Below are 18,857 nucleotides of genomic sequence, written 5' to 3'. Positions count from 1 at the left end.
CTTCCCTGTCCTGGGGCAGTTTCCAGGGGACCCCGTGGCCGCAGGCGGGTGTCTGCACTCCACACACCGATTCACCTGTGAACGGGTCTCGCCCAGCTCTGCCGGCGCCACCCTGTGTGAGTGAGCAAAATCCACCCCACTTCCTTTATATATATATATATAAAGGGTAAGTGCCACGAGGATGGAGCCAGGCTCTTCTCAGTGGCAAACAATGATAGGACAAGGGGCAATGGGATCAAGCTGGAACACAAGAGGTTCCACTTAAATTTGAGAAAAAAAACTTATCAAAACTAGCGTGGTCAGCAGGCCAAGGGCAGTGATGCTTCCCCTGTGCTCTGCACTGGGGAGGCCACACCTGGAGTGTTGTGTTCAGTTCTGGGCCCCTCAGCTCAGGAAAGAGATTGAAGTGCTGGAGGGTCCAGAGAAGAGCAACAAGACTGGGGAAGGCACTGGAACACAAGCCCTATGGGGAGAGGCTGAGGGAGCTGGGCTTGTTCAGTCTGGAGAAGAGGAGGCTCAGAGCTGAGCTCAGCACTCTCTAGAACTACCTGAAGGGCAGTTCTAGCCAGGTGGGGATTGGGCTCTTCTCCCAGGCATCAGCAATAGGACAAGGGGGCACGGGCTTCAACTCTGCCAGGGGAAACTGAGGCTGGCGATTAGAAAGCAATTCTGTGCAGAGAGAGTGGTCAGGCATTGGAATGGCTGCCCAGGGAGGTGCTGGACTCACCGGCCCTGGAGGGTTTTAAACTGAGCTTGGACATGGCACTTAGTGCCATGATCTAGTAAACAGACTGGAGTTGGACCAAGGCTTGGACTGGATGAGCTCTGAGGGCTTTTCCAATCCAGTCGATTCTGTGATTCTGTGTGATTCTCAGTGAGGGTGGCAGAGCCTGGCCCAGGCTGCCCAGGGGGGTTGTGGAGTCTCCTTCGCTGGGGACATTCAAAACCCACCTGGACATGTTCCTGTGCGACCTCACCCAGGCGTTCCTGCTCCAGCAGGGGATTGGACTGGATGATCTTTTGAGGTCCCTTCCAATCCCAAACATGCTGTGATACTGTGAAAATGCTGGGAAAAGCCCCAGTTTAGCACCAGGCCTGAGCTCGGGACGCCAGCGCCAAGCTGCAGCTCCTGCTTCAAACGTAAAGAACAACGTATTGAATCATGATTTGAAGATATTCAGGCAGCGGCAAAGGGGGAGGGAGCGGCAGACACGGGTGATGCTCAACAGGATCTCACATTTATTATTGAGAAGTGATTAATGGTGAAAAGAAAGGCAACGCCCATTCCTCATTGGCTCAACAAGAACTGAAGAAACATTCACTACACATTTTACAATATTTCTTCCTCTTTTTTTTTTCGTCCAGAATTCACTCTCCTGTAAACAAAACGAGTTTTACCGCTGTTCTCAGCTTCCAAAAAATCAACTTAACCCAGACTTCATCTGTAAATCCGTATAATGCACAAGAACAGAACATTTCTTAGGACTCCTAGTACTTGACTTTTGAGTAACAAAGGGTCAGAGAAAAATGAACCACCCTTAGGACACAACCTCGTGGGCAATTTCTGCTCAATCCTTAGGCCAAAACCTCAACTTTTTCATACAATTTCCTCCTTTTCCAGGCCAGGGAGGGGAAGAAAACCCCAACTGAAGTGACTCCGATTCCACGGCGGGTGTTACAGCTCAGTGTTCCAAGTGCAATGTCAAACCGGGGGAGGAGGCGCGGGGGCGAAGGACGGGAAGCGGCGGGGCTTCAAAATTAAGAGAAAAACCAAGGCAATGTGCCACTTAGGGACCTGAAAATCCAAAAAAACATCGTAAAAAGACAAAAAACAAAAGCGTATGCTCTGAAATCACAACCAAAGCCAAAAACGGGGACAGTTATCACTATACTCTACCTAGAAGGGATTTTTTTTTTGTAGTTTTTTTGTTTTTTAAGTCCTATGCCTTGTGAAATTCCAATATTGTTTTAACTGCGAGTTTGTCAGAGTCTTTTTGAAGTCAATGAAATTAAGAAAACAAAAGTCCTTATTCTCTGTGGGATTCCCTCTCGCTGCTGCTCTCCGCGCGGGGACGGCCGGAGCGGGCGCAGCCGCGGCCTCGGCGAGGAGCCGCCTTTACTTGACACGGCCCTGGCGCTCCTGCAACAAAGAGAAGAGAAAACTCACGTTAGCCAAAAATAATGGTATTTGCCATTTTCACACATCGCTGTTTCAACAGGCGGAGCTGCCCCTGTGCCAAGGGGATACAGTCCAAAACAAGAGGATAGGACAAGGGGCAATGGGTGCAAACTGGAACACAGGAGGTTCCACTCGAATATGAGAAGCAACTTGTTGGGGGTGAGGGTGGCAGAGCCTGGCCCAGGCTGCCCAGGGGGTTGTGGAGTCTCCTTCTGTGCAGACATTCCAACCCGCCTGGACACCTTCCTGTGTAACCTCATCTGGGTGTTCCTGCTCCATGGGGGGATTGCACTGGATGAGCTTTCCAGGGCCCTTCAACCCCTGACACTCTGGGATTCTGTGTGATTCTGTGATTTTTTGTTGCAAAGGAGGATAAGGAACATGACATGTTGGGGTCCGCCGGCTCGTTATGGTTCCTTGCAATGAGGGATGTTGGCACTGCAGCTCCGCTTCCTTTCCCATGGCACAAATCGCCTGCTAGGGAGAGGAGTCAGACAAGGGGACACGTTCTGTTCAGGAGCGTTTGCCTCGTGTACGTGGACTTGTTGCTGAAAACCACCAGTATGAGAGTGAAAACCCACAAACCTCAAAAGAAACAACCAACCCCAAAAAACCCCCAAACAAAAAAAACGACATCAAAATACCAGCACAGAACTACCCAGACCCCTCCACCAACACTGCAAACAGCACCCCAGGGAGTCTGTCACAGAAGAATCATGGACATAGAATCATTTCAGCTGGAGAGACCCTCAAGATCATCGAGTCCAACCACAGCCCAGCTCTGGCACTGCCCCATGTCCTGAGAACCGCGTCTAAACGCCTTTTAACACCCCCCCACGTCTGCTGTGGGTTCTCGTCAGCACCTACAGTCACAGAATGGTTTGGGTCAGAAGGGACCTTCGAGGTTATCTACCTCCAACTCGGATTCTAGCTCCAACTCAGGTTTTTACACCATCTAATGTGTCAGATCAACTGCAGCACATCCCGTGAGCACATCCAGGTCCTCAGGGCGTTGTGGAGTAACAAGCGAGCCCCCACATCACAGCCGAGGAGCAAACGGATCCACCAGAACACATAGCAAAGCTCAAGTGCTGTTGCAAACGTTCACCCGGCTCGTCCTCCTCCGGAACCGAGGGGCTGGTGCAAGCACAGCCCAGGAGGTCGAGCGGCTCTGCACACACACAACGGGCTCTGCTCTGCCACACACACCCTGGGGGGCACAGAGGATCCATTGGGAAGTGTTTATTCTCTTCAGCTGCATTTTCATTAGACATGGGCCACATCTTGTTGATCTACATGGGAGGAGCAAGAACAAAACACCAGCTCCGACTCATCTCCATCTGCCGGAGCCCTGGGTGAGTGGGGGCAGCGCCGATGGGTGAGGAACACCGCGATGTGCTGGTGAATTGCAGAGAGACACGCACCACCGCTCGCATCGGGCGCTGGCACCCGCGTGTCACTGCCGGCTGTGGTTACCGGCACCGCGCATGGGTAACGAGCCTTCTGTGACCACCTTGCTCAAGCCACTTGTGTCACATCCCGTCCGCGGGGAGGCCGCAGCAGTGTCACAAGCCAGGTCCTGATAACAGCAACTGCAAAGCTGCGGAGAAGGCTGATGAGAGATTGTGTTATCTGATCACGCTGCGTGGTGCCAACGGCAACAAAAGGCTCAGGAGTTCGTACTGAGAAATGGTGCCTGTAATGCTGCACATTCAAAGGCTCTTACCTTGATTAACGACAATCATTCAAGGTCAGTGGTCCGCGGGCACAGGGAAAGGTACGATTGCCACACAGACAGGGAAACAGATCTATAATCTAAGGGAGGGTCTGGAGAAGGACCAAGCGCGTAGGTCCCAGCTGTGCAGCACAAACAACAGTTTGTGTGGACCTGTCTGCCCTGACCTGGACATCAGTGGGGGTTCCGGTGGCCCCCAGCCCAGCACAAACGGCCGGTGCATCGCCTGCTTATTGTGCTCGTCTGCGCCACAAACAGCCTCGAGTCTTCACTGGTTTACAAACCAAACACGAGGTTTTCCTGTTGTCAGCATTAGGAAGTCAAGAGTTACAGAGGAAAACTACATCCTGGTCTGTCTGCCTCACCTAGGAAACGGGACAAAAACCAGGGATCTGGGTACAGCCAGATGTTTTCATCCCGCCGTCTGTTCACATAACGGAGCTCAGCACCACAAACAGGAGATGTGATACAAAAGTGACTCCTTGTCAGAGCAGGAAAGACTTCTTGTTTTACAGATCGAAATCTAACGGAGTCAAACCGAATAACCCCAGGAGGGACAGACCCACGTCACTGAGAAAGCACGAGCCACGGGGGGACACGGCCGTGCCCGGGCAGCCCCCAAAGATGCAGAAGAAAGCTCCTGAGCGTCCCGGCCCCACGCCGAGCACACAGGGCTGGCGGGTTGGAAGGTCTGGTTTCCTTTCAGAACTCAGCGCACCCCAGTGTTGGTGCACACCACTCACCTCTCCGTTTAGCCCTAATATGAAGTCGCGGAGAATAAACCAGGAGTGGCAAGCTGCAATTCTCCAGGTACAGCTGTAACCCAAAGCGCGCCTCAACACGAGGGAACACACACCACGGGAGCAACGCGCTTTACGTCAGACGTCTAATTTCCACGTCGAAGGAAGCAGCTTGGGGTCAGGAGGACATGCAGAGCACCAGGGCCTTCTCCATGCAGTGGGTTTTACACAAGCAAGGTGGTCCTGGCAGCTTTCAAACTGATGCAACCATTGCAAAGAATAAACCTTCTTCTTGCTCAAACGTCCCATTGGATCGCGTGAATAAACCAGCCCAATGCCCATAAATGTTTGTAATTACTCATCTGCAGAGAGCCTTGGCCCACAGGGCAACGTTTGTGCAGCAAACAGAATGGTAAAAAAAGGCAAAAACCACTGAAAACCACAACTAAGAACACAGATGAATACTTGGAGCACAGAGCAACGCGGAGCAGCCCAGGAGTCCCAGTGGGATCCACTAGGGACTGGAACTGGACCTGCTGCTTCGGAGCACACGCAAAGTAACAACGGCACGAGTCCTTTCGGGTCATTAGGGTGGAAAATCCAATTCTCCCTGTCTTACAGCAGGGAGATCTTATTCTTTGCCATCACTACAAGGGATAAGAACTCTGCTGCGTTTCTTTTGGGCAGCTGGGTGTCCTCAGCGAGCGGAGCACGTGGCTTTGACCAATGTGTCCACCCAAAATCCTCACCGAGCAGGGAAGAAAGTGAATCGTGTGGACAAAAGCGACGGGAATAGTTTAAGCAAAGCACATTGAGCTGCTGACAGCACCTACCACGAGCAGCACGCCAGGCTTTTAACACCAGATGCAGTTAAGGTGTCTTTTTGTTTTAAACAGACGAGTGTTCCTTCTCATTTGGGTTCACACGAAATGTGTTGCATGAGTGTGGTTACCCTGAATCACAGCTCACATGGTATTGGCACCCAAAAATTTGTGCCACTGTAGAAAAGGAAGGATCCTCACTTTAATAGTTTAATAACTCTGCAGCAGTGAAGATTTTGAAGTCTTTGCGCTGTCTGGTCACACCACGTGAGTAACGGCAAGGACTGAATGGCCCTGTGGAGAAAACTGTGGAGCTTCACTTCTGGTTCCACATATTCATAGAAGATCTAGAGAAAGGAGTGAATAATCAAGTGGCAAAAGTTCACTGATGATAAGAAGCTATTTGGGGTGATAGAAATAGCATCCGACTGTGAAGAAACAGAGCATTTTGTGAGAAAAAAAGCAGCAGAACGTTAGAGTGAATTTGGTCAGCCTGGCTCAGACACACCAAACAACGCGTGTGGGATAAATCCCTGTCCCAGCGCCACGACGACAGGCTCCAAACTGACCGTTATCAGCCAGAAATATGAGCTCAGGGTTAGAGTCTGTAACTCCAGGAAAGAAAACACCATTCGGGAGGGCAGACACCGCCGTGCCCTCGCAGAACCCGGGCGCAGGGGCAGCTCTGCTCCTCTCCATCCCTACGGGCACAAGAAGAACAGGAAAAGGCGCAGAGAACAGCGACAAGCAAGGACGGAGGGTTTTCCACATGCAGAGCCACCACGTTCCGGCTCTCCAGCCTGACGACACGACTGTAACAGCAGAGCGGGGACACACAGAACGTTGAATGAACTGCTCACCACAACCAGGGAGACTCCAAGCAAAACTAAAGGACATTTCTTTACACGAGACATAATTAAGCTGAAGAACCTGCTGCTGCAGGATCCTGAGGATGCTCACGGAACGTGTCAAAATCTCGGACAAGAGAAATCATGAACTATTAAAGACACATCCTCTGGGTCTAAGAAATTCTCGAGCCACAAATTGTCAGGCAAGGAAAACCTTCGGAGCTGGGTAAGTTTGTGCTTGTACCGTCCTTACAGGCACTTGCTCTCGACCCTGTCACTGTTAGCAGCACACAGAGCTTTCCGCTGGAAAAAGAGCAAGGATGCCCGAGCAGCACCCATCGCATCGGCAGATTTTGCAGCTCCAAGATTACATTACACTGCACAGACTCCCGGTTTGACCCCTGCGGTTGTCTGAGGCTCAAACACTTCCCTCCACCCAAATATTCTGTATTAGGAGAGGACAAGAGATCTACTTGCCTACTTCTGGCAACCATGAAGAGCTGAGTTCACAAACTCCAGTAGAAAAGCCAATACTCCCCTCGGCCCTTGGTGTGCACCCGCATTTCTTTGCCATTCCAAAGGATTCACTGGAACACAGATTTATATTCCAACTTCTTTTTCCATGCCCCTTCCTTTAAATGTAGCGAAACCCGGCAATGGAACCAGCTGAACCCCGAATGGGGCTGGTGTGCAGCAGCCAAAGGGCTGGTGATTTCTGGAAGGCTTGGCAACGATGACAGGAAGCTCTCTAAAAACACTGACACATTACAAACGGCAGAGCCAAGGGAGCAGAGTCTTCCCGACGTGTACAGATAGACAGGGAAGGAAACTAAAACACTGTGGTTTCTTTTCCCCTCAAGACAAGAAACAAAAGACAGAGTTCTAGGTAGATTTTATCTAACTCTTCTAAACATTGTAAGAAATACCCCTGCAGTTAACCGCAAAAAAGCAGCTCAGCACTGCCATTTTAATTAAAAAAATGTTCCAATGATATGGAACCAGAAACACAGTCTTTATTTCCAGGTTCTGGCTGCAGTGTGGGAAACTGCAGCGGGTCTGTGGAATCCTTGTCAGAAAATATGGGGGTAGAGATCGGCCCTGAAGATATTAAGATTTACCCTTGAGAAGGATGGGAGTAAAGGAGTATCCGGAGAGAGGAGAGATGTACCCGTGAGAGAGAAGGGGATAGAAGAATAACATGGATGATAGAAAAATTAACCAATGAGATGTTAGTGCTGTAACTTGTAACCAATAGTGAAAAGACACATGAACTGGCAGAATTGTATAAAAATGCACTTGTAGCAATAAATGGCATCTATTACTTTCATCTTGAAAGAATTTGGTCCATGTCGCTTGTCCGTCTCAACCGCGACACTGCAGAACGGCTTACAAAACCCAAACACGTTATTAACTGCTCCGCTGCGCTATGATGTGACTTGTACGCGACGACAGACCCCGCACGGGCAGCAGTCCCGGAAGGAGCGCGGACCAGCGCTGCGCTCCAGCCGGCCGCACGGGTAACGACCATCCTGGCAATCCTCGTTAGCGGAGGTTTCCCGGGTAAACGTGCCGCAGGAAACGCGGGGTGTTCAGGCTGCCACGTGTCCAGCGTTTTGCACCACCAAGAAATTGGGTTATTAATTCACCGAGCCACTCTGACAGCACAATGACGCCCAGGTACAGGCAAGAACATCCAGGGAAACGCAAGGGCTCTAATAACCGCGGTGAAAACAACTGCGCGGTACAGAATGAGAAGCTTTCTAAATGGATACCTGTCATCTAACACCTTACAGGAGGTGGAAAAGAAGAAAGCGACTTTCAGACAGAACCAAACAGCTGAAGAACTACGTTTTCCTTGTGAACAAGCGAGGAACATTGTGCGTGAAGCTGTTCTTGATGCAGCGGTAGATCCAAGGCTCACTTCAGTGGTTTTCTTGGGATCCAAATCAGCTTTCAGCAACATCTCCTGATCCACCGCACTGAAGAAAATCCAGGGAACCAAATGGGATCGTGCCCTGGGGTTTCAATGGATAAGATGCCTGGCAAATACTCATCTTCCATACTTCCTTCTCTCCTAGAAATCCTTCCATGTTGTTTCTAGGGATTTGGTGCAGACCAAGCAAACAGCCTTGGGACAGCAGGATGAAAGTGCCTCTGCTGTCATAGCAAACAGTTGGTTGAATATGCAGTATTTAAAAACCAAATCTGACAGTCAGAAACGTCCTGTTGGATACGGTGAAGCCAAAGCAAATTCGACACTCACCAGGATGAATGTAACAGCGGGAGAAAAGCATTAGCCCACCCTATAGGAAATATCCTCTCTCCTCCCTTCCGAGATTAAAAATTGGGAAGAAAGAAAGAGTATTAATTTTCTGTATCAACTACGAAACAGTCTGCTCGTTTCCAACAGGCTCACACCACCACTCAGTTTTCCCTTACACCGTATTTCCTAAGGGCAGCGGTGACACTTGCCGCTACCAACGCTCCTTCAAGCGGCAGCCGAGACACAAAGCAGCACATCGCACAAACAACGGCTCCAATCCGGCAAATCTCCCCTTTCTGCAGAGGCTGGTGGACCTCAGCACGAACAGCACCCCCGAACACCCACCCTGCACCACGCACCCCCACCTGACACCCACCAAAGTCTCTGATCAACCGCAAACGTGACAACCGAGCACTGCGAGGGGACAGGGCCGGTCTGTCCTTCCTAAGGATCCCCAGGACCTGCACGGAGCCAAGTGCCCCAACCCTGGGCACGGCAATGGGAGAAGGACCCAAAACTAACGTCCTTTAGCGCTGATGTTCGTTGCTTTTGCAGAAAAGCTTCCACACGCAAGCAGATCAACAGCTCAGATCTTTACACTGAGGTCACCGTAACGTTCCTAGAAACACACGTGTATCGCTAGGGGCTAGGGATTTTGGTTATTTTTCCATACGGGGAAGAAGGGGGCGACATGCTCTGCCACAACAGCGGCTGTGAAGGGTTTCGAGGAGTCCTGACCTGCTCCAGGTACCGCCCCACTGGGAGATCCACCTGTCGGGTCAGGAGAACATCCAGAGCCTTTAAAAAACTGGATGAGTAGAGCCAAGCAAGACACTGGAAAGAAACAGAGATGAGTCTCTGAGGACAAGATGGGCACGTGCGATAGGAAAGGACAAGCATGTTTTCAGCATTTTCACCGCTGAATCACTTCTCCTCCTTCACCAGGCAAAGGAAATAACGTGAACACTAAGCAAAGCATTTTTCTTATCATTTCTGGGCACTATTTCAGGGAATTCTGAAGAAGTGACTGTAACAGTGAGAAGTATAAAAGAATATTCAAGAGTTTGCAGGTTTTCACAAACGCTCATCCGTCTGCTCTGGTACCAAGCAGGAATCAAACTGCAAAGTAGACAAAAGATTTGAAGCCAAGTGAAACAACTGCAGCTTGTTAGAAGTTCAAACCAAGCCAAACCTGGAGACATTTCAGCTTCAAGGAACAGAAATGCAGGACATATTATTGCAGGACATATTGCTGCGGTCCAAAGGCTGGTAGCAGAGACAAAGAGCTGGTAGTGATGGGATTATTTCCCCGACACAAAAGCAGCTCCTCCGTGTTCTGCTTTACTTTTTGAAGCCAGGTGATTGCCTGAGATGCTCCAGGGCAGATAAAGGACTTGGGCTTTTTTGCCAGCCAGCGTAACCATCAGCCTTCACTCTAGATTAACAATAAAAACACCCTTCTTGAGCAGAAACGCTGCTTCTCCACCAAACCATGAACGAGCAGTTAGAGAAACCTCAAGCACATCCCTGGCCGCGTCAGCGAGCGATCGAGGAGCTCAGACTGTTGCAGAAAGAAAGATCAAGTTACTTCCTCTGGGGCGGATGTGACAGGACAGGGGCCCCGGGCGCCTAAAGTGTGAGTCAATGGTCAAAAGCAAACACAACATGTGTCTACGAGACTCGCCGCTCGCCCGGGAATTCCAGAGACGTATGACTAAGTTCCCTTTCAAAGAATAAATGTTTTCCTAATCAACTGCTTCTGCACTGGAGCACGACACCGAATCAGCTCCAGCACCATTCGGAGCCAGCGGTTCTGTTAGAGTCCCTCGTATGTGCATGTACCAAAGGAACTGAGGGAAGCAGGAGAGGAACCTTCCAAAGGCAGCTTGAGAGATGAGGAAAGACAGATTAGTGATTTTCTTAAAACTGAAACCCATGTTTTTAATATCTTACTGATTTTCTGACATTACCAACTGGCAAACACAGCAGATTCCCACAGCAGACCAGTGGTCTGTCCAGCTTTCCCCACTCCATTGCTCCTCCTTCTGCTTCCTACCTGCTGACACTTACCCGCTCCTAACTCATTTTATCCATCCATCCACCTCCACCTGCCCCCAGCGCCATTTCTGCCACGGGGCCAAGGTCTGTGCCTCTGGCACCGCACACCGCTGCAACACGAGCCGGGTCCTAAGACCTCCCGCACAGACCAGATTTCTGATTGCATTCAAAACCTCAGTTAGTAGAAGAGAAAACCACCGCTGCGGTACAGGCTGGATACCAGTTTCAGGATGTGAAGTCCGGCAAAATATTCAGGTTCTCACAAAAATCAAGTTTATACCTCAAGACCCCATAATCTATTCCTTCCTTGCAGATTTTCTCCAAGCACTGGGTGTATCCGTTGCAAAACGTGACCACCTCTGTGTACGGGTGATGCTGTTCACCCAGACAATGCTCCAAGTAAAATATATTTAAAAAACCAACCAAAACTGCGTTCCCTGCCACCGTGAGCAGCTGCAGCTCCCGATTCAGCTCCTCAGCTGTTGGGTGGAAAATTCTCCCATTGCTGAAACTGAAGAGACCATCAGAAAAAACTTGCCAAACTATTAGAAAGCTGTGCTGATGCTCATTTGTAAATATTATTTTGATCAAATACAAGTAAGACCCCTATTGTGGGGAAGGTCGGTCACAGGTGGGTAACACAGCTGTACCCAAGTCACATCCAAAGCCCACACTGGTCACTGAATTTCAGGCAGAACTGTTGATTAGCAATCCTCTCGTTAATGAACTAAGGATGGCAGCGGCTCGGGGGCGATGGAGCCAAGTGCCCACACCGGCAGCTTCCACCGGCTCCAACCGCGGCAGAGCTCGCTGCCGAGGGGGCAGAACAGCCCGCGGCCACCGCAGGCACAACACGTAGTCACAGGCTTAAATTGCAGCAAGGGAGATTTAGGCTGGGCATTAGACAAAGCCTTCTAACAGGAAGGATAATTAAGCATAGGAATAGATTGCCTGGGGAGGGACAGGAACTGTAGGTTCCTGAAGGTTTTACAAGTGGTGGGAAACATCTGTCACGCTGACCCCACGTTGGGTAGGGGGTGGATTAGGCGGCCGTTCAAAGACCCAGCTCTGCTTCCTAACAACTCCCCAAGCCCCCCGCTGATCTCCTGCTTTACACTGTTCTGACCCAGGAGCTGACAACAGCACAGAAATAAATGTTGCTTAGAACACAGCACTCAGGGAAGGCTGAGGTTTAGAGCAACTGATTGCAGGAGGGCCTGGGGAAGCCTCCGCACCCCCATTCCCACCCCAAACTGCAGCTGCCACTGGGGTAGTGGCTTCCACCTGCGAGCACAGCTGGCCAAAAAGCAGCCTGATGCCCACCCAGCAAGTCAACACCTTCAGGCCACGGATTTATTCCAGCACAAGGCAGCCCCGGCTCCATCTCCAGCCCCACGGGACTTTGCTGAGACACACAAACAAGTTACCTTTTTAACGTTTTCCTCCTCCTCTTGGCGTTTCTCGTAGTGTGAGAAGTCATCGAAGATGGAGGTGGTGTGCTTGTAGGTGGCAATGATTTTCAACACCTGCTTTGCCTTTTCCAGAGGCACCTCCTGAGTGTCCCTGGAGTTGGTCACTGGTTTATTCTCGTTGTTCTCTAGGCGGATGTGCCGCAGCTGGCTGTTGGGAACGTCCTTCACAAAAATCCACCTGACATCAAAACGTCCCTTCCACTTGTCCTGGGACCACACACCCGCACACGTGTTATAGTCCACAGCAGATTTCATTTCTGCTACTCCGCAGAAGTGACCGCTACCGTTGACACTGAACAGTAAGTAAACGGGGCCCTTCCCGTTTGTGGAGCGATAGGCAGCATCCAGTCTCTTGTTGCCGTGCTCTGTACTGCACCAGATGTTATATTTAATGGAACGGTGGATATCGTCCTCAGAGTAACTCTTAATGATGAAAACCCGGCCGTGTTTTGGGTTCCAGTCAAAATCCTTGGGGTTGTAGTTGTTGATGGATCTCAACTTCTCCAAGACCGGGTGCGGCTCCGAAGGAGCAGCACCAGAACTGGCCTGAGACTGTCCCACTCCGTTCCCGTCCGCGCCATTTTGGCTGAACCCGCTGCCGCGGTTCCGAGGGGCAACCCAGCGGGCAGGCTGAGCCGCGGGCTGCGGCACCGGCAGCTGCGCTGGGGGCGGCGGCGGCAGTGGCTGCGGCTGCTGCCCGCTCGAAGCCTGCGCCACCGGTGGACTGGGGTTGATCTGCTGCCCCACGGGCTGCGGGGACACCTGGGCCGGCTGCTGGCCGATATTCTGAACTAAAGCCTGCGCTGGGGCTTTTGCCACCGGCCCTTTGTTATCCCAAGTTCCAATATCCATGTTGTGTTTGATGGGAGGCGGTGGAAGACTTGAGCCCGCGATGCCATTCTTGGTCTTCAGCTTGGGCTGCTGCTTGGCCGGTTTGCTGGCGATGTCAGCCCAGGAGGTCGGCTTGGGAGGAACGATGGTGGCCGGAGGCAAACTGTTGGACGCCACGATGTTACTGGTAATGGATCCGCTACCCACAGCCGAGCCCACGACTTTGGGGACGCTGCTCACAACGTCGGTGCTGCCCAGTTTCAGAGCAGCCATCCCTTGGTCGATGGTGTTCATGCCAGGAGCCTTGTTCAGAGTCTCATTAGCAAAGGCGGATTGCCCGTCGATCATCGCTCCACCCAGCGAGCTCGGGGCATAGGCGTAATTGCTGCTATAGCCAGAGCTTTGAGTGGATTGTCCCTGAGAACTGTTATTCCCCCAAGCTGAAAAGTCAATCCCGCTTGGGAAGAAGTTAAAGCCGTGCTGCCCGAGGAACGGGGTGCTGCCCAAGGCCCCTGGCTGCCCGAACATGGCGTCTGGGAGGAAATGCGGCTCCCCGTTGCTCAGCTGTCCGTAAGAGGTCAGGTAGGGCATGGGGGGGTCACCTCCTGTAGACCAGGCAGCCTCCCCTAAGGAGTAGGAGAATCCGATGGAGGGACTGTAATAGTTCGGTAAGTAGGAATCAGACATTGCAGTGTATGCATTATTCTGGAAAAAGAAAAGAAAAAGAGTAACAACAAATAAGTGCTGAATAGCTGGAATGAGCTGAACGGATTCTAAGGGACCAGGAATAAAAGTCATCTTAGGCTTCCCATGCCCCACCCCTCCCCACCTGCAGGCTGGGCAGGTACACAGGCCTGGCCCTGAACCACCTTCTTTGTTACAAGTGCTTGGAAAAAATGTTTAATTGCCAGGAAGATTTAACCACAAAGGCTCAGCGAGCTTCCCGTGCGGCGTGCGGCACTCCCGACTTGGACTGCACACCGCGCTGCTCCGACGGAACAGCACCAACCTACTGTCCAGTGTTATCTTCTCCTTTTTAGAGCTACTACCAAAGAGGGCTCAGCACACAAATCCGCCTTAATTTTGCTGCTTGGGGGGGTGGGGAAAGGACTCAATGATAAGTAGAATATGGAAGAAAAGGTGCAGTGGGAACATGTGCCAAAATCATGAGTGTCCCTCATTGCCTTCCTTGGTCCCTCTGTTAAATCTGTTATCCATGAAAACAGCTTTATTGCTCCAATTTAAGGTTTCAGAGCTCAAACCATCCCAAGAACTTTGAAACAAACGGGGACTCAAAGCCTCACCCTCCAAACACAAACCGCCACAGTGCTTTGGGCACAAGCTACAAAAAATACCTGAAAATGGGGAGCAATCAGTAAGGTTTCAATAGGAGCCTTTTGCAGCGTGGTGACAGCCCAAGAGAGCCGGCGCCAAATTCAGAGAGGAAAAAAGCTGCTCTGTGCCTTTGTTTCCCTTTTAACATCCAAGTAGCCTTTAGGTTACGAAAAGAAATGGCTAATTTTACAATTAGGGAAGGCTCAGCCATCCCCACGGTTAGCTTACACCAAAACCATCTGTCATCTCGCATTCAAACCAGGTTTCCCTCTGGGGAGCGGTTAAAGCCACGTTAATGGCCATTATCATCCCGTAATTTGAACCTGTGTGCAGCCTCGCGCTGCAGAGCTGCTCACAAGCCACCCCAGTGCAGAGGAGATCAAAGTCAGGGTTAATTCCCATTTAAAGCTTGGCTTGCAGCAGGCTCTACTCCATTTCTGGTTAAATCACATTTTCCTGTGCCAAGTGCAGCTCCCAAAGGACTTCATGGCCACACTGACACCCACGGAGGCTCTTGGGATGGCTCTGGCACCCTCCAGAACAGCCGGTTGGCTTCTCCACCTTCCACAGAGGTCGAGGAAAGCAAGAGGCTTGGGGCGAAGCCAGCCCCAACTTAATCAAAATTAATAGGAATTATTTAGCATAATGTGTGCAGAGACAAGATTTGCTTTGTTGTATTAGAAAGCTTTCTGTGGTACTTCATGGTGTGAATGCATGAAAACACATCTCCCCAAAAGAAGGGATCCCAAAAGCAAATTAATACCCAAACTAACTCCTACCCAGGGTACAGTTGTACTAATTGAGGAACTCAGTCCTGCTAAACCCAAACCAACGAGCGATCTTTAGGGCTCAATCTGTCCGAAAGCACAAACACTGATGCTGACTAATTTGTAAGGCAAATGAAGGACCTTATATACTATTTTGAACCAAAGTATCTTCAAAAGAAGAGTAACAATATACCCTCCTGGATATTGGCTTTAATGGAACATGAACATCAGCCCACACCTAAAACCTGAGCCCAGCGGGCAGAGTGGTGGTTTCCGCAGCGTTCCCCTCAAAAACATCACTGCCCGACTAAAACCTGTTCCGTCACCTCTAAATATTTTCCTGTGCGGCGTGTAAATCACCATGAGACGTTTCAGCGCAGTCCGTGTTGCGGCAGAGCAGTGACCGGCTGTACTCATACAGCGCGGACGGAGCAGCTGAGTTAATCACAGCAACAAGTGCCAGCTCAAAGCAGGTTTAAGACAAACCTGCTGCTGGTCACCTGAACATCTAAACCACGCTTTGCCAAACCCGCAACCTGCGCTCGCACAGCTGACACAGCTCCTGAGCAGGGTGCTGATCAAGCTTCACCACCTCTTCATTCTCTCCAATGATTAAGACCTTTTGTACAGTTATTTCCTCAAATTCACTATTCCTCTTCCCCTGAAGACTAAGACGAGGGTTTAAACTTACTTATTGTTGCTGTTGACGTTTTATTTGTTCATTTTAACTATTGAAGAATCACTTACTGTGTATCTGCGCTTCAAAACACTGACTAACTTCATTTCCTAGGCTGACAAGTTACTAACGGTCACCGCTGGAGCAGCAGCTCCTGCACGAAGAGCCAGAAAACTTCACAACGCGGTCACCTCCTGCTCGTGCGGAGAGCTCCGAAAACCATTTCAGACCCCACTCGTGCTATTCCATGGCAGCGAGCTTCCTTTAATTAACTTTTCAGCGCTGTGTCTATAACTCTCATCTTCAGCAAAGAGATGCGCGCTTCAATACTTCCCAACGTCTGCACCAGGCTGGCGGGCTCAGCAGAACCGCAGCCTTCTCCAGGTTCTGGTTTCTACGATAGAGTGTCAAATCCTGGATGGGAGTTGATGAGCGACACAACATGGAGAGAAAGTGAGATAAAGTCACCCTAAAATGTGATTCAAAGTGAACACGGCGGTTTTACCTCACTCCTGCTCAATATACAGAGCAACAGCTCTGCTTCTCAAGACAATCCTTCCTGATTTTTAAAATGGACTTTTACCGGTACAAAACACACTAAAAGATACTAAAAAGTGGGTTGTTCTTCAAACACGAAGAACAGGGTAAAATACCACGTTGCTTCTAACGTTATAGTAACCTTCATTCTCTTTAGGAGGTTTAAATAAAACTACACTTTGCAGGAAATATGTCCACATTCAGATAGAAGCTGGAAACTGGTGATGTTAACCTCTGGGATAGAAAAAACCCCATTAAATGCCAGCTCCCACGAAAGCAACTGGTTCCCACTCAAGGCTTGAGAAAGCAATCACACTATCTCACCCTATGCAGGTGGAGTTGTAACCTTTTAGGGAGCTGAATGCAGTGAGTTATCTTAATGGACAGGCTGAATTCTGAAGGTTCTAGATCAGCTGACAGAACCTTAAAGAATATTTAGCCTCACATCTTCAGCACGAACTAGGAGAATACTTGTTGAAAATCCAACTCAGACAGAAAGCTGTTCTTGTGTTCCCATAAGACACGCACCACTTATCTGAAAAATATACATTGTCTAGGAAAAGCAATCAAAAAAAACAGAAAGGGAAAAGCAGAACGGGTTATTTTCACTAATCGCAGCTGGGAAGAGAAGCCAAGAGAACGAACCAACTGCTGCAGATGTTTATGTGCAACCCGTACTTGTACCACCTCATCAGGTGAAGCCCATGTGTTGTGTGTCACTCTCCTACAGCTCGTTAAGAAAAACAAACAAAAATCAGTTAACAGCAAAGCCACCTTTTAACAGAAACTTAAGAGGAAAAGTACTTGGATGTCTGACTTTCAGGAGCCGACCACAAGCTCTCTGCAGCTTGACTTCTAACTAAAGCCCTCAAAAAGTCTTAATAGCCTTTATCACATGTGTGTTCTGCGGGGTTTTTCGGTGAAAAAAAATACATATAAAAATCAAGAAAACCCCATGACACTCATTTTCAGTTTACTTGGTGGAGAGACAAGAATGTTGATCGTATCCTCCAAAAGCCCTCGGGAGCGTAACTGCACCGAGCGAAGCCGCTTCACAAGGCGGCACCGCGCGTGTCCTCACGAAGGACCAGAAACCAGCGAGGAAACACGGTTGTAACAGCAAAACTGAAAGTGCAGAACTTCAAGACAGTTATGACGAAAAAACCCGAGCTGAACTGTAGGAAGCCCTTACACCCCCTAAAAGCTGATAAAACCTTTACACCCCATCCACCACTTCTACTGCTTTCCACCTGGAGAGAGGCACATATAAAACAGCATATTACAATAAGAAAGATGGAAAACATCAAAATGTGGTAAGTAGAGAAGGGGAAAGGCACAGATGCCCAATTCGCCGGCGCTGGAGAGCAGCAGGAAGCCCCCGGGCTGCCGGCGCCTCCCGCCCGTGAGCAGGTACTCACACTCTTGCTCTGCTCTTACTCACCGGCCGGGCCTGGGGACTCAGGTAGGGTTCAAAGTCATCATCATTTAACCCATCCTTCTGGTGCACAGATCCGTTTTGCACTGAGGAAAAAGATGCGGAGCGTTAGAAAGAACTCCGCCGATAAAACCGAACATTTACCAACTTAAAAGTGCTTCAAGACAGACCGCACAACGTTACTACCGCCCACTAGTCCGGGACACCCTGCGCTTCCCCGGCAGAGCGCAGGGCCGCCTCAGCGCCGCCTCAGCGCCGCACACACGCTCTTTACCCGCAAACTCCCCAGTCCCCTCAGCGGCCGCGGGTCCCGCCGCGCTCGGTTTGTTTTCCTCCCCACGTGCGGAGGCGCAGGCGCCCGGCGCGGCCCGGCCCGCGGCTCCCGGCCCCTCACCTTTGTTGCCTTGGCCCTTGGGTCTCTGGCGCGGCGGCGGCAGCACGGGAAGGAAAGAGAGAGGAGAGCGTGAGGCCGGGCGGGGAGCGGGGAGCGGGGAGCAGGCCCGGCCGCCGCACAATGGGCCCGGCCCGGGGCAGGGAGGAGAGGCCGCGGCCTCCGGGCCCGGCCCCCGCCGCTAGGCCCAGAGCCTCGGCCTGGCGTAGCGGGCCAGGCCCGGCGCCGCCAGGGGGAAGGCCGGGGGGTGGCGGCGGCGGTTCCTACCTGCTCCAGGAGGCTGCTGGCCGACATGGCTCCGTGGCGGGCGGGGCGGCGGCGGCTTTGTCCGGGCGCGGCGCGGCTGCCTGGCGGACTCCGACTCGCCCGCGGCGGCGGCGGCGGCTGCCTGGCTGGGGTGACGCTCTAGCCAGCCGCCACCTCCCCTTCTCGCCTCTCCTTCCGGCCCAGCGTCTCCGGCCCAGGCGCCGCCGCCTCGCGCCCACACGCGCTTCCCCGGGCGTCACGCGGCACGGCGCGCGCGCCGCGCTCCCAGGCACAATGGCGGGGAAGGCGCGCGGTGCATGCCGGGCCGGCGGAGGACTTGGGGGGGGCAATCAGCGCCCCCGCGCGGCCAGGCGCGGCAGCGCAACGGGGGCGGCCTTAAAGGGCCACGCACCCCCCAGCCCAGCGGCGGCTTCCGCCAGAAAACGGCAAACCCGCGGCCCGGCCGCTGCCCTCGCACCCCAGCTCTGTCGTACCCCGATATCTGAGCTCCCCTGCAGCCCGG

At 51.5% G+C, this 18,857-nt stretch overlaps 1 protein-coding gene across 3 annotated transcripts; it reads right to left on the bottom strand.

The window, feature by feature from the left end:
* Window positions 1-1,218: 1,218 nt before the first annotated feature.
* On the bottom strand, window positions 1,219-18,630 carry YTHDF2 (YTH N6-methyladenosine RNA binding protein F2). Of its 3 annotated transcripts, XM_080357781.1 has the most exons (5): window positions 18,356-18,630; window positions 18,092-18,116; window positions 17,704-17,783; window positions 12,072-13,652; window positions 1,219-2,140 (listed from the first exon to the last, which is right to left on the bottom strand). In XM_080357781.1, the coding sequence occupies exons 1-5, from the start codon at window positions 18,380-18,382 to the stop codon at window positions 2,117-2,119; spliced, it is 1,737 nt and encodes a 578-aa protein (XP_080213907.1). In that variant the 5' UTR covers window positions 18,383-18,630; the 3' UTR covers window positions 1,219-2,116. The 3 variants fall into 3 exon arrangements, with proteins under 3 accessions (XP_080213907.1, XP_080213909.1, XP_080213908.1); XM_080357783.1 differs by lacking the exon at window positions 18,092-18,116 and having other exon boundaries at window positions 18,356-18,583; XM_080357782.1 differs by lacking the exons at window positions 17,704-17,783; window positions 18,092-18,116; window positions 18,356-18,630 and adding exons at window positions 15,917-16,139; window positions 16,587-16,725.
* Between the last annotated feature and the right edge of the window lie 227 nt (window positions 18,631-18,857).

Source organism: Nesoenas mayeri (genome assembly GCF_963082525.1).
Source record: "Nesoenas mayeri genome assembly, chromosome: 21".
Taxonomy (NCBI): Eukaryota; Metazoa; Chordata; class Aves; order Columbiformes; family Columbidae; genus Nesoenas; species Nesoenas mayeri.
Note: the sequence above shows the minus strand (reverse complement) of the source record. Positions and strands in the feature narration are given on the sequence as shown.

Bases quoted from the DNA above. Each gene is read 5' to 3' on its own strand.
- YTHDF2 (XM_080357781.1), bottom strand. From the start codon at position 18,382: ATGTCGGCCAGCAGCCTCCTGGAGCAG. The intron at 18,117-18,355 runs GTAGGAACCGCC...CCGCCGCGCCAG, and splicing joins CCAGCAGCCTCCTGGAGCAG to AGACCCAAGGGCCAAGGCAA. The intron at 13,653-17,703 runs GTGAGTAAGAGC...TTCTTTTTCCAG, and splicing joins TGAGTCCCCAGGCCCGGCCG to AATAATGCATACACTGCAAT.